Genomic DNA, 18,175 nt, shown 5'->3' on the forward strand with positions numbered 1-18,175 from the left:
GAGGCTAAGCGCAAGGCTGAGGAGGAAGCGGAGGCTAAGCGCAAGGCTGAGGAGGAGGGTGAGGCCGCTCGGAAGAAGGCCGAAGAGGAGGCCGCCGCTGCTGCCGCCGCCAAGGCTAAGGCCGAGGAGGAGGCTGCTGCTGCCGCTGCTGCCAAGGCCAAGGCTGAGGCTGAGGCTAAGGCCAAGGCTGAGGCCGAGGAGGCTGCCCGTTTTGCTGCGGAGCAGGAGAAGGCTGCCCAGGAAGCTGCCGCTGCCGCTGCCGCCAGGCAGGCTGCTCCGTCGACCGTCAGCGTCGGCGTTGAGACTGAGGATGCGGTTGTTCCTGACGAGGATAACAAAGAGGAGGGCGAGATTGAGGACGATGAGACCGATGCCAGCAACCCCACCCCGCTCAAGAACCGCACTCGCCAGGTCACCTTTAGCGAACCGCCAGCATCGACCCACCGCACGCTGTCCAAGTCCGAGGTTGTCGAGCTGTACCAGGACCAGGACAACGCCCCCGTCCTTGTCGGTGAGATCCTGCGCTACCCGAGCGTGTTCCTGGAGCGGTTCGTTGACATCTGCCGCCCGCCCCCCTCATTCCACTTTGAGATCTCCAACACCGACGACCGCCGCTCGGAGGACCGCCGTTCGGGCATGCGCCGCTCGGCCTCTGGCTCGGGGCGCCATCGTGACAACAACCAGGCCGGCGGCTTCGGCGGGTTTGGGCAGTTCCGCTCGAACAACCCCACACCCAAGACGTCGGATGAGCGGTTCCGTGAGAGCACCATGATCAAAAACCACAGCCCTGGAATGAGCGGTGATCGCGATCATGGCCGCAACAGTGGGCCGATGATGGGCGGCCGCCCGCCATCTGGCCAGTACCGCGGACCCGGAGGAGGCCGCGAAAGCCGTGGCGGACGCCAGGGTGGTCGCGGTCGCGGCCGCGGTCGTGGACGTGGTGGTTCACAGCACGGTGACCGCGGCGACCGGCACCACGGCCCGCCCCAGCCCGAGCTGCCTACCAACTTTGAGCCGCTGAAGAAGAGCGAGAACCGGTACATTGCCAAGTCTCTGCGCAGTGGTAAGGACGGCGAGGAGGACGAGAATGACATTGAGGTCATTGACCGCAAGATCCGCGCGCTTCTCAACAAGCTGACGCTCGACAACTTTGACGACGTGTCTGACGATCTGCTCAAGTGGGGCAACAAGTCAGCCGCCGAGACCGACGGCCGCATTCTGCGGCATCTCATCATGCTTGTGTTCCAGAAGGCCACCGATGAGCCGACCTGGGCCAGCATGTACGCACGCCTGTGCCACAAGCTGATGACGCAGACCAACCCCGACGTCGAGGACCACAGCCTGATGACCAAGGAGGGCAAGTTCCTCAGCGGCGGCTACCTGGTGCGCAAGTATCTGCTGACCAAGTGTCAGGAGGACTTTGAGCGCGGCTGGAAGGTCGACATGCCCGAGGATCTCGAGTCCGAGGAGTACTACGAGGCGGCCAAGATCAAGCGCCGCGGTCTGGGTCTGGTCAAGTTCATTGGCGAGCTGTTCCTGCTCGATATGCTCACTGAGCGCATCATGCACGAGTGCGTCAAGCGCCTGCTGTCCAATGTCGAGACGCCCGAGGAGGAGGAGACCGAGTCGCTGGCCAAGCTCATCACCACCGTTGGTAAAAAGCTGGACCGCGACCAGGCCAAGAGCTACATGGACGCGTACTTCCAGCGTATCGACACCATGGCCAAGAACAAGAAGCTCAACTCGCGTATCCGTTTTATGCTGCGCGACGTCATCGACCTGCGCGCCGCCAAGTGGGTCAACCGGACCAAGGCCGACGGCCCCAAGACTATCGCCGAGATCCATGAGGACGCCGAGCGCCAGAAGGCCGAGCAGGCTGCCATGCGCCGTGCCCCGTCGCATTCTGGCCGCGGCACCGGCTCCCACGCCGGCCGCAGCGAGTCGCACCGCGGACGCCGTGGCGGCTGGAACACCGTCGGCGGGCCTAGCAACAGCGGCCGCGAGCAGAGCCAGCGCACCGGCGACCTCACTGGCTTTGGCAACCTGTCGCGCTCCAAGCAGGAGGGAGCCCGCAACGGCCCACTCGGTGCCAACCCATTCAGCCAGCTGGCCGGCGGCTCTCGCGGCTGGCGTACCAACTCGAACGATGGCCGTCGCAACCGCGGCGACGATCGTCCTCGCTCGCTGGTTCTGGGTCCGGGCGGCCGCACGCCTTCGCATTCGTCGCGTGGAGCCGACTCGAGCGCTGCTGGGACTCCCGAGCCCGTTGGTTCGCGCAACATGTTTGGCGTGCTGGGCAACGACGATGAGGAGGAGCACATGTCGCCGCGCGCCGATGCCACCAAGGGCCAGCCGAATGTCGAGCCGCTGTCACCGACCGTCATGTCGGAGACCGCGCCGGCTGAGGACGCGTCCAAGCCCAAGACGATGGACTCGAAGACCGTGCAGACCAAGGTCAAGGGCATGCTCGAGGAGTACATGAACATCAAGGACAACACCGAGCTGGTCGAGTGCTTCAAGGAGCTGGGCGAGGTCAACTACTCGTCGGCTGTCTACGAGCTCATCAACTACGCCATGGACCGCAAGGCCGACGAGGTCGACATGGTCGCTCGTGGTGTCACAGTACTGTGCTCCAAGGATGTCGTCTCTGAGGACCTCTTTGCCGCCGGCTTTGTCGAGTACAGCACTGTGATCGAGGACATCGCTCTGGATGCCCCTAACGCGTACAAGTTCTTCGGCACCCTAGTTGCTGCTGCGCAGATCCCGCTGTCGCGCTTCACCGAGGTGCTCGGCGAGCTGGCCACCAAGACCACAACCCTGCGCCCGCCCGCCCTGAACATCTCCCTTGCGCTGCTGAAGCAGATCATCAAGGCTGACGGCGAGGACGCGGCCAAGGAGGCAGTTGAGAAGGCCGAATTCGACATTTCGCAGTTCTTCTGCGACAAGAAGCGGGATGACGCCAGTGTCAAGAGCACGCTCAACATGAACGACCTCCTGCCGCTGTTCCCCAAGTACGCGTAATACGTCCCTTTTTGTTTTTTTGCTGATTTTTTAGCATCGCTTTCTTTATATATTTGAGCCAATTTATATTTACATTTTTATATCCGTGCATTTATATGCATGATAGCTATGATGATAATACCAGTATATGCTACCGTCATCGATATGAGTATATGCTACTTCATGGCGCCAGGCTTTGTCACAGCTTTCAAAATGCAGTCTGGCAACCCAACTCGCATAACTTAAGCGAGCTAAATTCTTGGCAGCGGGCCACCATTATCGCCGCTGGCATTCGGGATCCAGAGTTCTCCTACCCCACCGTGGGCAAGGCCGGAATGCACATATAAACGCTCAGTCAGACCACCAATTTTCCTTCTTTCCCTCAGACATACTTGTATGGAGTTGTTTTCCTTTTATTTTTACCTATATTTAAGACTTTATAGTCGAAAAAGTGTCCGACCATCTGCTAGAACCTTTTCTAGTTGATTAAAAGATAAAACTCTTTTAAACCTCAAAGCGAGTTTGGGTGACTTGCGCTAAACCAATGGAGATATATAGTGGAGACCTGTGACCATTAAAATACCAGCTTGTCACCCTGGTTTCACCAATGAGGTCAGATGCCGCACAAGATCATAAGGAGTTTATAGAGCAAGAGCTGCTCTCATTGTCGGTTGGCCTGATAACTTCCATGGCGCCATCATGGTGGTCATCACCGGCTGCGCAACACTCTTAGGATATTTGTTCATGAGCATCTATTGAATAAGGCCATATAGCTCTTCTAGCGGCCATGCAATATTTGTAGATTTATTTTATAAATTAATTTGTCTTATGAACATGCGTAAGCGGTAGTATTTGGGCCACAATGGATCCAGTCTGTATAGATTGATTCAAGCGACTGTATCAGTGCTAAGGGCCCCAAGAACCATGCAGGCCAGATCATTTTTAATAAAAAGTTCTTAATGCTATGCATCTGCAATACAGCAAAACTGAACAGCATCATTCCTCTTCCTACTTGCCTATTGAATTTCTCAAATGAATATTACCCGCAGCACTACTGTCATAAAGACATCACTTGGTGGTATTGGCTTCCGTGATTCTATGTTGCCCCGCCTAGAGCAATTTGTACACAGCGTCAATATCATCAAAGAGCATACATACATGCTTGCACGATGGATACTACTCCATCAGCTAGCTGACGGGGATGCTTTTGACCCAGCAACATTTGTGAAAAAGGGGTTTTTTTCGTTTTATTTATTTATTCATTTATCACAACCTGAAGGCGAAGACTGTCATATCTGCCAAGGGTTTCGTTAACCGGAAGGACAAGTCAGAACTGTCGAGCGCAGATTTCGGTGATGTAGTTTGATACCATATTTATGATTATCTATTACATAATGGCGATATCGAGCTACATGGCGTGCGCGAAATGAATCAGGTAGCGACATACGTGGATACAGAGCTGTTAACAGCATACAAGAACAACATTGTGTTGCACTATGGCACTTGCCTACAGCGGATTCTGGCCAAATTGATTGATATTCGCAGCCGCAAAAACACACTGCACAGTACAATGGGCAATGTGTCTAAGGCTGAGTTCAAAAATGCATGTCAAGTGTATATTTATACACCTGCACAGAAGCTCCGCTAGGCAGTTGCCTCTAGGCGCCCTGATCTCAGTGTGCTCACCCCACCAATGCTTGCAATCTACAACAAGCTGGCACCAGTCCTTAATGCCTATGATGCCAAGTACAGATTCGCCAAAGACAGCCGATACTATGATGCCAAGGTAAATACACTTCAGCATCTGCGTGCATACATTCGCCTATGCCAGCCTATCGAGAATGAGCAGCTTGGCAAGTCTCCCCCCAATGCTTGCCTCTGCGGACATCATGGATCCCAGGCCATGTGCGCTTAGACAAGCAAATAATCAAGCAGGTGTTTATTTCGAAAACACGCGAGCAGGCTACAGAGATCAACGCAGCAAAGAGGGCAGCAACAGAGGCAAGGAAAGCAGCAGAAAAGGGCGAAAAATTGGCCGAGAAGGCTGCGTGCGAAGCAGCGAAGATGCCATCGGATGCAACAGAGGCCACTGCAGCAACTGCAGCAGTAGCGGCCAATTCATTTGCTGGTGCATCGGCGGCAGCAGCAGACATTCCGGCATGGTCCCAACCCGCGGCTCTACCAGAGATCGAAGAACCCAACTGTGAAGTGCCATGGCCTTCTCCGCTGTACAAGCGAGTCATGTAAGCGGACCATGGCGCAATACAGGCGGGCCTATTCGTCCCGGCTCTTGAACTGCGATCTCGCAGCAGTTCTAAACTTCAGGCTCATTTTCCAGTCACTCTGTGATTCAGGCAGTATTCCTGAGCGGTTCCGTCGTTCTACGGCCATTGCTGCCGATGCTTCTGGCACCACCCCTGAAACAAAGAACCCGCGCAAGAGGCGTGCAGCAGCAGGCGATTCTGTTGCCAACAGCAGCGAGCCAGCGCTGAAGCGCCTACGCTGAGCAGGCCATCAAGATGTGAGATATCCATGATTGCCATTGCACCAACAACCATCCGACACGTTCAAATGACCGGTTCGCCGTGATGCTCTTATCGACGTGTCAACCCATGCTGACTAGCAGACGAGCTCGCATCGCAAGCAGAGCAATTCTAGTACTAGATAACAACTCACCTCCTAGGCTGACAATCGCAACATAGACAAAGCCTATATATGCAAGCCTTCCAGCATTTTATCTATGAATACATTTCAAGTGTGTGAGACTGATTTCCGCAATGGCTTGAAGAATTTTGATGTCAGTCATTTTCCGCACCTTGCCCATACACACACTTTTTCTTTGTTCTCTCCTGATTGTACACAATTTCTCAATTTGAAAAGAGACACCTGGCGTAGGGGGCTTTTCTGGCCTGGGAAAGGAAGGATACAATGGAGGTGATATTTCTGTGAAATTACCTGTGATGGCGAATAATCAAGCCTCGCCAACGCCCTTGAGAACTTTCACACACTTGAAGGACCACTGACCATTTGGCCAGCTTTGCAACACCATTTTACGTGTATGTAGCTTGTCAAAATTGTGTATAAACCTGCTCATTTGCCATGCAACGTTGGTTCCCTATCTCACTTTTCTTGCAAACATTGCACACCTCAACCACTCAAGAATTAACTCTTTCTGAACCCGCTTCAACTTATCCTGCAGAATGAATCTGTTTACCTGCAAGGTTGCACTCGCATCTGGCGGAGTGTCAACTAACATTCCAATTCCTGGTGACAGCTTCCCTGTCGCCAAGGAGCTCGCTACGTCTTTTCTGGATGGCGGTCCTCCTGCTGTTTCCACGGAAATCGAACTCGTCGCACTCTTTTTGGCGTACTGTAGCTCCCGTAACCCCGATGTTGCCGTCGCCCTATTTCTTCACTTCCACCAAGAATTCTGTGCCGACGAGAATATCCATGTGGTTGTCCAGCAGCTGAACCTGTCTGCTGAGCAAGCGCGAACCGTCATGAAGGGGTATTACTCGGTTTGGAACACCCTTGAGGCGCGTCAGTTGCTGCCCGAAGTCCCTGTTCCCGCTATCATTTCCGATGCAAACATCAGGCTTGCCGCTATGTTTGGTAGTCCGGGCGGAGCAGACAGCTATGTTGACGAAGCAGCATGGCTTCTCGATGTTTATGGCCCGCTGTTGTCAGACTTTGTCGCTCATATGTCAGACTTCCTCAAGCGCGAATCCACTGACCCCCTATTGGCGAAAGCCCATTCACGTCCACTGGACATTGCTGGCTGGCTTGCTTCTCCCGACGCAATGCCTGACGCCAAGTATTTGCTGACTGCACCAGTTATTACGCCCATGCTAGGACTGATTCAGGCGATGCATGTGGCTGTCTTGTATAAGACGCTCAATATGAGCCCAGGCGACCTCGTCTCACGCTTTAATGGTAAGCACACATCATTCATAACTGGCTCCAGTGTATGCAACAATGCCAGTGTTCGCCGTTACTAGCCATTCATTTCTCCTTCTGTAGTTGCAATTGGACACAGCCAGGGTCTAACCATGGCTGCTGCCTTTGCTTCCGTGACTGACGAGGCATCATTCTATGTTGTTACCGAGAAGGTGCTCGGTATTCTTCTTGCAACATCCGCGATTGTCCAGCAAAATTTCTCGTCAAACCCTTCGCATGCAGGTGCACCGGGACTTTTGCTGCGTACTGATGGCTTACCCGTGCCAATGGTTTCTGTTCGTGGTCTAGCCCAAGAAACGCTAGAATCATTCATTGCTGCGTTTAATGGGGACTGCATGGACGAGGATTCGGAAGTCAGCCTGGCCCTAATCAACGGTCGCTCGACCTTTGTTGTTGCAGGCAAAACGGATGCCATTACATACTTTGCTAGGCACCTTAGAAAAACACACTGTGCCGCCAACAGAGGATCAATCGCGCGTCCGGTTCTCCCAGCGCAAGCCGGTAGCCGATATCAGCCCACTGAGCATGTCGGTACCAACCCACTGCAAACTTCAGCTACATGTTGCACCAATTGTGTACGAGTTTGCGACTGCCAAGGGCTGGATTCTCAATCCTGACACTCTTCGTACTCAAGTCAACGCTGGCGTGGACGGACATGACCTTCGTGATGAAGTAGACCTTACCAGATTCTTGATCGATAGTATGTGCGTGTACCGTGTTGACTGGCCAACAACTGTCAACAGCGCCGATGCCACATTTATCGTCGACTTCAGCCCAGGGACTTTCAGTACATTCGGCAAACTCGCCAGAGACATTCTCGACGGCTATGGCAAAACCATCATCAGCACCAGCTCACCTACTCCATGTACCAAGTCGCGCATGGGATCCAAGGCCGATTTGTTCAAACGGAATATCTCCGACGTCTTCACAGTGCCAAGCTGGGAGAGTGCTTTCAGTCCATGCCTTGTTCGAACCGCACATGGCGGCCAGCTTCATATTCGCACCCGCATGTCGCTCACTCTTGGACTCCCGCCTGTGATGGTTGCAGGGATGACCCCGACTACGTCCAACGAGCACTTTGTCGCAGCCATAAGCAATGCTGGATACCATGTCGAGTTTGGTGGTGGTGGGATCTACACCGAAAAAGTGTTCAGGGAAAGGGTCGACAATCTGGTTCAGCTCCTTGAGCCAGGTAACGGATTCGCTGTCAACACGGTCTACATGGATCGGAAGCAATGGGTGTTCCAGTATCCCAGTATCCTGCGTATGCGGCGGGAAGGAGTACCGATCACAGGGCTCTGTATTGGCGGTGGTGTTCCCTCAGTTGACGTCGCCAACAGTATAATCGCGGAGTTGCGTGACGCGGGCATACGCCATGTTGCTTTCAAGCCCGGGTCAGTGGCTACAATTCTCCAGGCGATTGAAATTGCCAGAGTAAACCCTGACTTCCCTGTCATTATCCAGTGGACTGGCGGCCGTGCTGGTGGCCACCATTCGTGTGAAGACTTCCACGAGCCAATGTTGGAAACGTACAGCAAGATCCGGTCTCTGCCAAACACCATCCTGGTCGTTGGGTCTGGGTTCGGCGACGCCGATAGCATTCTGCCATATCTCTCCGGCCAGTGGAGTGTCCAGTTTGGATATGCACCCATGCCTGTTGATGGAGTATTGTTAGCTTCATGCGTCCTCACTGCAAAAGAGAGTGCCATATCTCTGGAAGCAAAGGAGCTCATTGCGGCAGCCACTGGCGTTGAGGATAGCAAGTGGGAATTATCATACACTGGTAATGCCGGTGGAGTGATATCAGCAATGTCAGGATATGGTGAGATCGCCCATTGTGTGGCTAATCGCGCTGCACTGGCTCTCAGAGAGTTGAATGACATGATCTTCACCAAGCCATATGCTGACCAGCTGCCAATAATCATGGCAAACAAGGACCGTATCATAAAGCGGCTCAATGAGGACTATACACGGCCATGGTTTGGCATGAAGTCTGATGGTCGAGTGGTCGATTTGGAGGAGATGACGTACCTGGAAGTGCTCAACCGACTTGTGGAGTTCATGTATGTCGCAGACAAATCCAGGTGGCTGGATGTGTCGTATGTCAGACTGTTTGGTGAATTTATTTCAAGGGCCGAGGACCGTGTTTCCAAGATGGAAAGCCGACGCGTATTCCAACGCTTCGTCCAACTTCAAGACCCGCATGTGATTATCAACCTGGCGATTAAGGCATTCCCAGATATCGGCCACACTCTTCTTGCGCTTGAGGATGTCCAGTATCTGGTCTGGCTTTGCAAGCGGTCTGGAACCAAGCCAGTCCCCTTCGTTCCTATCCTCGACGCCGACCTGCATGTTTGGATGACGAAGGACATCAATTCACAAGCCGAGGATTTGGATACAGTTGTTGACAGAGATGTCCAGCGCACTGTTATTGCCTTGGGCCCTGTGTCTGCGAAGTATGCCACCACAGTCAACGAACCGGTCAAGGATATACTCGACCGTGTTTACACCGGGCTAACGGAAAAGCTTAGCATGTGCAATTTCGATAAGGATCCATCTCTAGTCCGTCCTTGCGAGTACCTTGCACCAGAGCCTTTTCCAGTATCTCTCCCTACCTCAGCTGCAGTGGCTGTTGATGAGTCAAGCCGCACATACAAGCTCCCAACTGATGCAGCACTGCTTCCAGATCCTGATGTATGGCTGGAGGCACTGGCTGGTCCTACTCAGAGCTGGTTTCGTGCACTTCTCACATCGCCAGTGGTGGTTCGCAAATCACTGTACGCTTCAAATCCAATAAGGCAGGTTCTGCGACCAATGGCAGGGCAAACAGCAGAGGTGTCATTTGATGGCGATAGGCCGGTCAAGCTCGATATCCATGGACCAACTGGGGTATTGGACATTCGCATACAGCTCCATGGTGAGAAGAATATTCTGATGATTATTTACCATCGGATTGGCGAGGAGCAGTTTGAGATCCAATTCCCGTACATCTACACGCCATCCAAATCGGCGGCGCTTATTGCTGAAGATACGCATGGTCGGGATAGAGCGTACTGTAGGTCAATACTGAGTATGCATGGCATCACAAGCGACCCTGGTTACATCGTGTGTGATGATATAGAACAGCACTTCACAGATGCTGTGCTTAAGCCATTCACTGTTACTGAAGACTTTGTTCGGAAGTACTGCTCTAGTGTTCACAACGCATCAGAGTATTACAAAAGGGCAGCCAGTGGATCGTCTATGGCTCCAATTGACATATTCTTCAGCATTACAATCAAGCAGCTGACATCTATCTTAACTGGCCTGCCTTTGAACCAGGGGATGATGGGAATTCTGCATCTCTATCACAACACAGAGTACGAACCAGGTGTGTCTCCACTGCATGTGGGAGATACAATTTACTATCAGATGGTGCTGACCGCACTCGAGAATGTTGATCCTGGCCTAAGAATGACATTCACATCAAGGTTTTACCGCGATGGACTCCTCATTGCTGCATCTGAAGATATGATTATCTCACCTAACCAATATGTGGCATACAGACAGACTTTCAGATTGACTGATGAACCTGTGCGACACATGCTGATCTTATCGGATGAGAAGGCCACTGTACTTGAAGCCAAAGAATGGTTTACGTACAAGGATACACTGGAGCCAGTAAAAGCCGTACCTGGGGAAGTCCTAGAGTTCAGGCTCCAATCGTGTTACCGTTTCAAATCAAAGGGACTGATTTCGCATATCAAAACCTATGGACCTGTATATCGGTTGAAACCATACGGAGAGCTCGAACATATTGCCGACGTTTACTTTGAGACTACTGATGTATATGGTAACCAAGTAGTCGACTATCTCAATCAGAACCAACACGTAGCCAGTGATTCGGTACGTTTTGAGCATGGCGGCGTCCCAATCCGATATGCAGGGAATGTTGATGCCATGTCTATCAAAGCACCATCTGAAAATTGGGAGTTTGCTCATGCTTCTGGCGATCAGAACATGCTCCATACAAATCCCTATGTGGTTGCATACATCGGAGAATCGGAGGTGATTTGCCACGGCATGTGGACCTCAGCTGCAACCCGCGCTGTTGTTGAGAGCATTGTTGCTGATAACGATCCTAGGCGTATGCGCTCGTACGAGGTCAACTTTATCGGAAAAGTTTATCCCAGCAATGACCTTCAAGTAGAACTGGTTCACACGGGAATGGCCAGCGGTTACATGGTCATCAATGGCAAGACTGTAAACCAGAACCGGGAAACAGTGATGGCACTCACAGCAGAGGTTGCCCAGGCAAAGACCGCATATGTATTTACAGGCCAGGGATCACAGTTCGTCGGCATGGGGATGGATCTCTACGTATCGTCCACTGCTGCCAGAGATGTGTGGGACCGAGCTGATAAGCACATGCTGAATAAGTATGGCGTTTCCCTTTTGAAAATTGTCCAAGAGAATCCGAGAGAGTACTTGGTTAAGTTTGGTGGCAAAAAGGGTAATCAGATTCGCGCACAATACCTCTCCTTGGTACGTGAATCTGACAGCGATATTGTGCAGTTGATCCCAGGGATCACACAAACATCTACATCATACACACACCGATATGCAAATGGCCTGCTCAATGCAACGCTGTTCACACAGCCGATCCAGACGGTGATGTCGTTGGCTCAGGCTGCAGACATGCGTGCTCATGTCTTATCCAGGATGATGCCATTTTCGCTGGCCATTCGCTTGGCGAGATTGGGTCACTTGCTGCAATTGCTGGGATTGTTTCCGTCGAGGATGCTGTGGACATTGCTCTCTATCGTGGACTGCTTCTCCATATGTCAGTAGATCGCGACATCAATGGCTGCTCCGAGTATGCGATGGTATCAGTCAGCCCTCAGCGTGCTGGGAAGCTCTTTGGAATATCCAACCTTCTCCGACTTGTTGATCTTATTTGCGAAAGAAAGCAGCAGCTCCTGGAAGTGGTCAACTACAACGTCCGTGGGCAACAGTATATAGTCACGGGACATATCGAGAGCTTAACTGCCATGTGCAGGATTATAGACCGACTGTCTGCAGAGAGCATTACGCTTGCTGAAATTGAAGAAGGCGAGGAAATAACAAAGACTATCAACGGTATTTTGAATGAACATCCTCATACACGAGTATTGCAAACTGGCATCGCAACTATTGCAATTCCTGGAATCGATGCCCCTTCACATTCAAGCCAGCTATCAGCAAGTATCAACACATTCCGCAGGGTACTCGACAGCAGAATTCCTCATATAAAGAGGCTTACTTCATTGCTGTGTGGAAGATACATCCCCAATCTGACCGGAGAACCCTTTGAAATCACAAAGGAATATTTCGATCGTGTTTATTCCATCACCCACTCACCAGTTATTGAAGATATACTCCAATACCGGGAAACAGATGGTACCGATACACTTGGTAACCAGGTATACCTTGCGCGTACGCTTCTGATTGAGCTCCTTTCATTCCAGCTTTCCTCGCCAGTAAAATGGATTGAAACCCAAGATTCGATGTTCAAGAGCTGCTCGGTGAAGCGGCTGGTCGAGATTGGCCCAAGGCCAATACTATGTCGTATGGCAACACAAACTCTGGGTAGCAACAGCTGGCTCTGCGAAGAAGTCGCTATTCTACATGCAAGCAAAGATAGAGATGATGTATATTATATAGCATCTCAGACCGAATATGCTGATATAAATACTGACCCTTTGTCGCTGAGGTCAGGTCAGAGCACAAGCAGCAAATCAACTAAGCAAGAAGGAGCATCCAAACCCCCCGGCCCTGCTGTGGAAGAGCAAGCGGCCTTGAATCCAGTCCTGCCAGCTGCTATATGCTCTGTTGATGACGTGCCAATTCCAATTGTTGATATTCTACGAGCAACAATTTCATGGAAGCTCTCCACAGCAATCGCTAAAGTGTATCCCACGATGTCGATCAAGGAGCTTGTTGCTGGGAAGTCAATGGTGCAAAATGAGCTTTTTGGAGATTTCCAAAAGGAATTTGGCAAGGGCCTACCTGAACATGCCGAAGAGCAAACCTTGGAGGAACTTGCCAAAGTCCTTGGGAACTCTACAAATTCTCTTGGTAAACACTCTCAGTCGCTTATCAACAGGATTTTTGTTGAGAAGCTTCCGAATGGGTTCACACAGTCAGTTGCTCGTTCGTATTTGAAGGACAACTATGGCCTGGGTCCACGCAGACAAGATGCTCTACTGCTCATGTCGGTTACAATGGAACCCTCCTGCCGGCTTGCAGATGAAGAGGCAGCCCAAGTCTGGTTGGAGTCAGCAGCCCAGATGTATGCCAGCCACGTGGGTCTATCACTGACAGCCACAGCACAAAATGGGAATAGAAATGGTGCTATGGCGGCCTCCGTTGTTATTAACAGCGCTGAATTTGACAAGGCTCAGAAGAACCAAAGAAGTCTCATTCTTGACCAGATCGAGACGCTTACTAAGCATGTGGGTCTCGATACGCGCCAAGGTACTAGATCAGCAGAAAAGCTGCAGTTGGAGGTAGCAGTTCTCAGGTCAGAGAATGACAAAGTTAAGCGTGAATTCGGCAGCGGGTTGATAGATAAGGCCAACACACTATTCGACGCAAACAAGGCTCGTCACTTTGACTCCTACTGGAACTGGGCTCGTCAGGATGTACTGGAATGGGTCTCTGGCATTTTGGGTGGAGAGGAACCAGGAATGGACCGTGCTACGTATATGAAACGTATTCATATGCTCAAGAACCGGTCCAACCCTGGACTGCTCTCAATGCTACAGGCATTTATTGGGACTCTCAAAGCAGACCCTTGCCCATCTGCCCAACGTGCACTGAAGCAAACGGAGATTATCTATGCAGCGTGTAGGGAGTCAGAAAATGTGCCTCCTGTCTACAAAGAGCTTTCGACCCCACTGCGTCCTCATACAGAGATCACGTTCAGAGGTGATATCGACAGCTGTGAGTTTCCCAGAGAGGGGGAGCAATCGATAGGTGACTACGTTCAACACATGAAATGTGCCAGCAAGGATGGGCTACCTCTGCTGTATATGTACGGTCGGCAGGCTGGAAACGCCTGGACATATAGCAAGGAGATTTCTGATGAATACTTCAGTTCGATGGAGGACGCAGCGGTTAACGGCATATCTTTTGAGGGCAAATGTGCACTGGTTACCGGGTGTGGAAAAGGGTCCATTGGCTCAGGATTGGTTGAGGGCTTGCTATCTGGTGGAGCCAAAGTGGTTGCTACAGCGTCCAATTATTCCCTGTCGTCAATCCGATTCTTCGAAAGAGATGTACCGGAAGTTTGGTTCCCGCGGATCTGAGCTGGTTCTTGTCCCCTTCAACCAGGCATCATCATGCGATGTAGAGGCCCTCATCCAGTATATTTACGGCAAAGATGGACTTGGGTGGGATTTGGACTACATTGCTCCATTTGCTGCTTTCCCAGAACATGGCAAAGATGCAGGGAGCATCGACTCCCACTCTGAGTTAACGATTCGCATTCTATTGACAAACTTGTTCCGGATAATAGGACAGGTTAAGGCGGCTAAAGTAAGAACTGGAAATACTCTCCACCCATCGCTACTTGTGTTGCCACATTCATCCAATCATGGAATAGCAGGAAATGACGGTATGTATGGTGAAACGAAGGCAGCTTTGCATACACTGTACAACCGCTGGCACACAGAATCATGGTCAGAGTACATTTCAATCACTGGTGGTGAAATTGGATGGACCCGCAGCACGAAACTGACATCTGGAAGTGCAAATGTGTATGCAGCCATGGAGGAAATGGGCATGCGTACGTTCTCTCGTGAGGAAATGTCGTTCAACATACTTTGCCTGCTATCACAAGGGATGGAAGAGACAGCGCACAACAATCCTGTGTTTGGCAACTTCAATGGAGGGTCATATTCTATTGAGACAGTGGGCAAGGAGTTATCGAAGCGGCGCTCAGTGCTGATAGAAGCTGCCAGATTAAGGAAAGCCGCGCACTCGGATGTGTGTGCAGTGTATCTCACTGAGCAGAAAGAGGATTCTGTGACATTGTCATTTGTAAACAAGACGATACCACGTGCTCAACACAGGGTTGACTCCCCGGCTGTAAAAGAATACGAGCAACTCGACCACCTTAGACACCTGGAGGGCATGGTTGACTTGGACAAGGTTGTGGTTGTGACAGGATTCGGTGAAGTTGGTCCATTTGGGAATGCAGCCTTGCGCTGGGAGCAGGAGGCATATGGTGTGTTCTCGATGGAAGGCTGCATTGAGCTGGCATGGATGATGGGGCTGATCAAAAGGTTCTCTGGCGACCATCCGGGAACAGGGAGTCACTATACTGGCTGGGTTGACGCAAAAACACAAGAGCCAGTGCACGATATGGAAATGAGGGCAAAGTACGAGCCGTATATCTTGGAACATACCGGCATTCGTCTTGTTGAACCAGAAATTTGGGGTGAGAAGGATGTTGATATGAAGTCCTTCATCCGCGAACTTCAGATCGATCAGGACATGCCTCCTTTCGAGACCAGTGCAGAGGAGGCTCTTCATTTCAAACAGAGAAATGGCGACAAGGTTGACACATGGGAGAACCCTGATGGAACATGGTCGGTCAGACTCCTTAAAGGCACTGTAATCCATGTGCCAAAAGCAATCGGTATTGGACACACTGTTCTTTCTCAAACACCGACCGGGTGGGATCCAGTTCGGCTAGGAATACCAGAGGATCTCGCACTGAATATGGACGATGCGAACCACTATACCCTTATTGCTACAATGGAGGCGCTCGTCAGATCTGGCATTACAGATCCATATGAACTCTACCAGTACTTCCACGTTTCAAAGGTCGGGCACGCGATAGGCTCTAGTGCGGGTGGGGCAAAAACCCTTGTTAATGTGTTCCGCAACAGATATCTAGACAAGAATGTGAACTCGGACATGATGACTGAATGCACCGTCAATCATATGAGCGCATGGCTCAATATGCTTCTATTTTCGGCATCAGGTCCACTAAAACCGACTGTTGGCGCATGTGCCACTTCGGCCATCGCGCTAGACCTTGCTGCAGAATCGATTATCCAGGGTAAAGCGGATGTCATGATCGCTGGTGCAGGAGAAGGGTTCACGAACGATACCTCATTTGAGTTTGGTTTGATGAATGCCACAGCAAGTGCCAGGGATGAGCTAGTAAAGGGGAGAATCCCTCAGGAAATGTCACGGCCCTGTACATCTACCAGAAGCGGGTTTGTTGAGAGTCACGGCTCGGGGGTTGCTGTTTTGATGTCAGCTACTGCGGCGCTTAAAATTGGAGCGCCTATTTATGGGATTTTAGCAATGTCCGCCACTGCTACCGACAAGTCGACCCGCAATTATAGCGCCCCGGGCCAAGGGATACTGTCCATTGGAAAGGAGAACCCCACCCCATCGGACCTGCAACTGCTTGACATCCATTATAGGAGGCAGATGCGTGATAGGCAATTAGCTGCGCTTGAGCAGTTGGGTAACACTGGCGTAGCGAAAGATATAAGACAAACAGCTAAAACGACATGGGGTAATGATTTCTACAAGATGTGCAAGTCGACCTCGCCCCTTCGTGCTGCGCTAGCGACATGGGGTCTTGGCGCAGATGATATTGGGCTGGCGTCATTCCACGGAACATCGACAAAGTTGAACGATGTAAACGAGTCGAACATTGTGAACATGCTCTTGAAGCACGTTGGACGCACGCCTGGTCTTCCGGTTCCAGTAGTTTGCCAAAAGTGGATCCTTGGTCATACAAAGGCCCCAGCAACGAGCTGTTCAATGCATGGCATTCTTCAGTCAATGACAACAGGACTCATTCCGGGGAATAGGAATGCGGACAATATCGATGACGAGCTGGAGCAGCACGAACACCTTGTATACCTGAGCAAGACTATTCGTGCGCCAACTATCAAGGCCGCGCTGTTCACGTCGTTTGGATTCAGCCAGTCCAATGGAGCGGGGCTTATCGTTCATCCGGACTACCTATTCGCAACACTTTCAAAGGAGGAGCTGGTCGAGTACACAACTAAAGTCGATGAGCGCATGAAGAGATCGACCCGCTACTGGCAGGGAGCACTTCTTGGAAACCACACATATTTCCAGGCAAAGGAAGAGCCCCCGTTCTCACAGGAACAGGAGGCATCTGTGTTCCTGGATCCTGGTGCAAGGGCCAAACTTGACTCGAAAACCAAGCAGTACACATTCTGAACAACTCTTGACCTGATTTTGGCAGCGCTATTTTCTCATACAAATGACATTCCTATCAATAAATATCTTTAGTATTTTTTAAGGCAGCATAGATCTATAGAAAACGCAGAATATGCAACACGTTCAAGAGTATATATCCAGCTACATTGTGCTTGATGCCACTCCATGATACATGCTTCAGTGCCTCTTAGCTCATCACATCGTGCTCTGCACATTATAGCTGCACCGTGAAATATAAAACAGTGAACTTGCAACTGCTGGTATGTTTGATCACAATCCTCAAAATGCCAACATCTGGTTTCCATGACATTAAAAGTGCACATAAAATGAAAGCTTAATATTCATAATATGCCTGAGTCACCATTCCGTGTCTACCATACATGGCGTCCGGCGAGCGGGTAGGTGGATTAGGCAGCGCCTTGTTGGTATTTCCCATCGACGAGCTTGCAGGTTCATTCAGATAGAACGCATGCGAATGACGAGCATGTGAATTGGCATTCCTGTGTGCAGCATGCCGCTGACGAGCCATCGGCGAGGCCATGTACTTGTCACTGCTTCTGGGAGACGTGGCTCCTGACGGTCTTGAGTAGTGGTGTCCATTGCGGTCACCAGCACCCTCGCGCATACGTTGGTTCATGGATGAGTCTGACTGACTGCGATTGCGCTGGATACGGGGCAGGGGCAGATCATGGGTGTCGTTTGAAAATGCGCGGTTGAACTCAGTAGGCAGCTCAGGCAGGCGCTTCTTGTTCTTGTCCACATTCTGCGGCTCCGCAGGCATCGCGTGGTGAGTCTGATGGATATTGTTTGAGCGCAGCTGAGACTCTGCTTGTTCTTTGGGCTTTTGGCCGTTGCCGCTATTTCCCAGCCCGATCCCCGACAACAGCTTGGTAAGGCGGTTGTTGCTCTTGTGTTTGGAGGTTGGGGTTGGCGATTCCTCGTCCGCGTTGGATGAGTGTGCGCGACGACGGATCTTCATCGG

General features: G+C 51.3%; 1 protein-coding gene across 1 annotated transcript; it reads left to right on the plus strand.

Moving 5' to 3' along the window:
* Positions 1 to 6,200: 6,200 nt before the first annotated feature.
* On the plus strand, positions 6,201 to 17,200 carry DL89DRAFT_287500 (uncharacterized protein; the record flags this gene model as incomplete). Its single annotated transcript, XM_040889912.1, has 5 exons — positions 6,201 to 6,933; positions 7,021 to 7,310; positions 7,357 to 11,481; positions 11,658 to 13,920; positions 13,985 to 17,200. The coding sequence occupies 5 exons, from the start codon at positions 6,201 to 6,203 to the stop codon at positions 17,191 to 17,193; spliced, it is 10,620 nt and encodes a 3,539-aa protein (XP_040739447.1). The 3' UTR covers positions 17,194 to 17,200.
* Between the last annotated feature and the right edge of the window lie 975 nt (positions 17,201 to 18,175).

This window comes from Linderina pennispora (assembly GCF_002104995.1).
Source record: "Linderina pennispora strain ATCC 12442 chromosome Unknown DL89scaffold_48, whole genome shotgun sequence".
Classification (NCBI taxonomy): Eukaryota; Fungi; Kickxellomycota; class Kickxellomycetes; order Kickxellales; family Kickxellaceae; genus Linderina; species Linderina pennispora.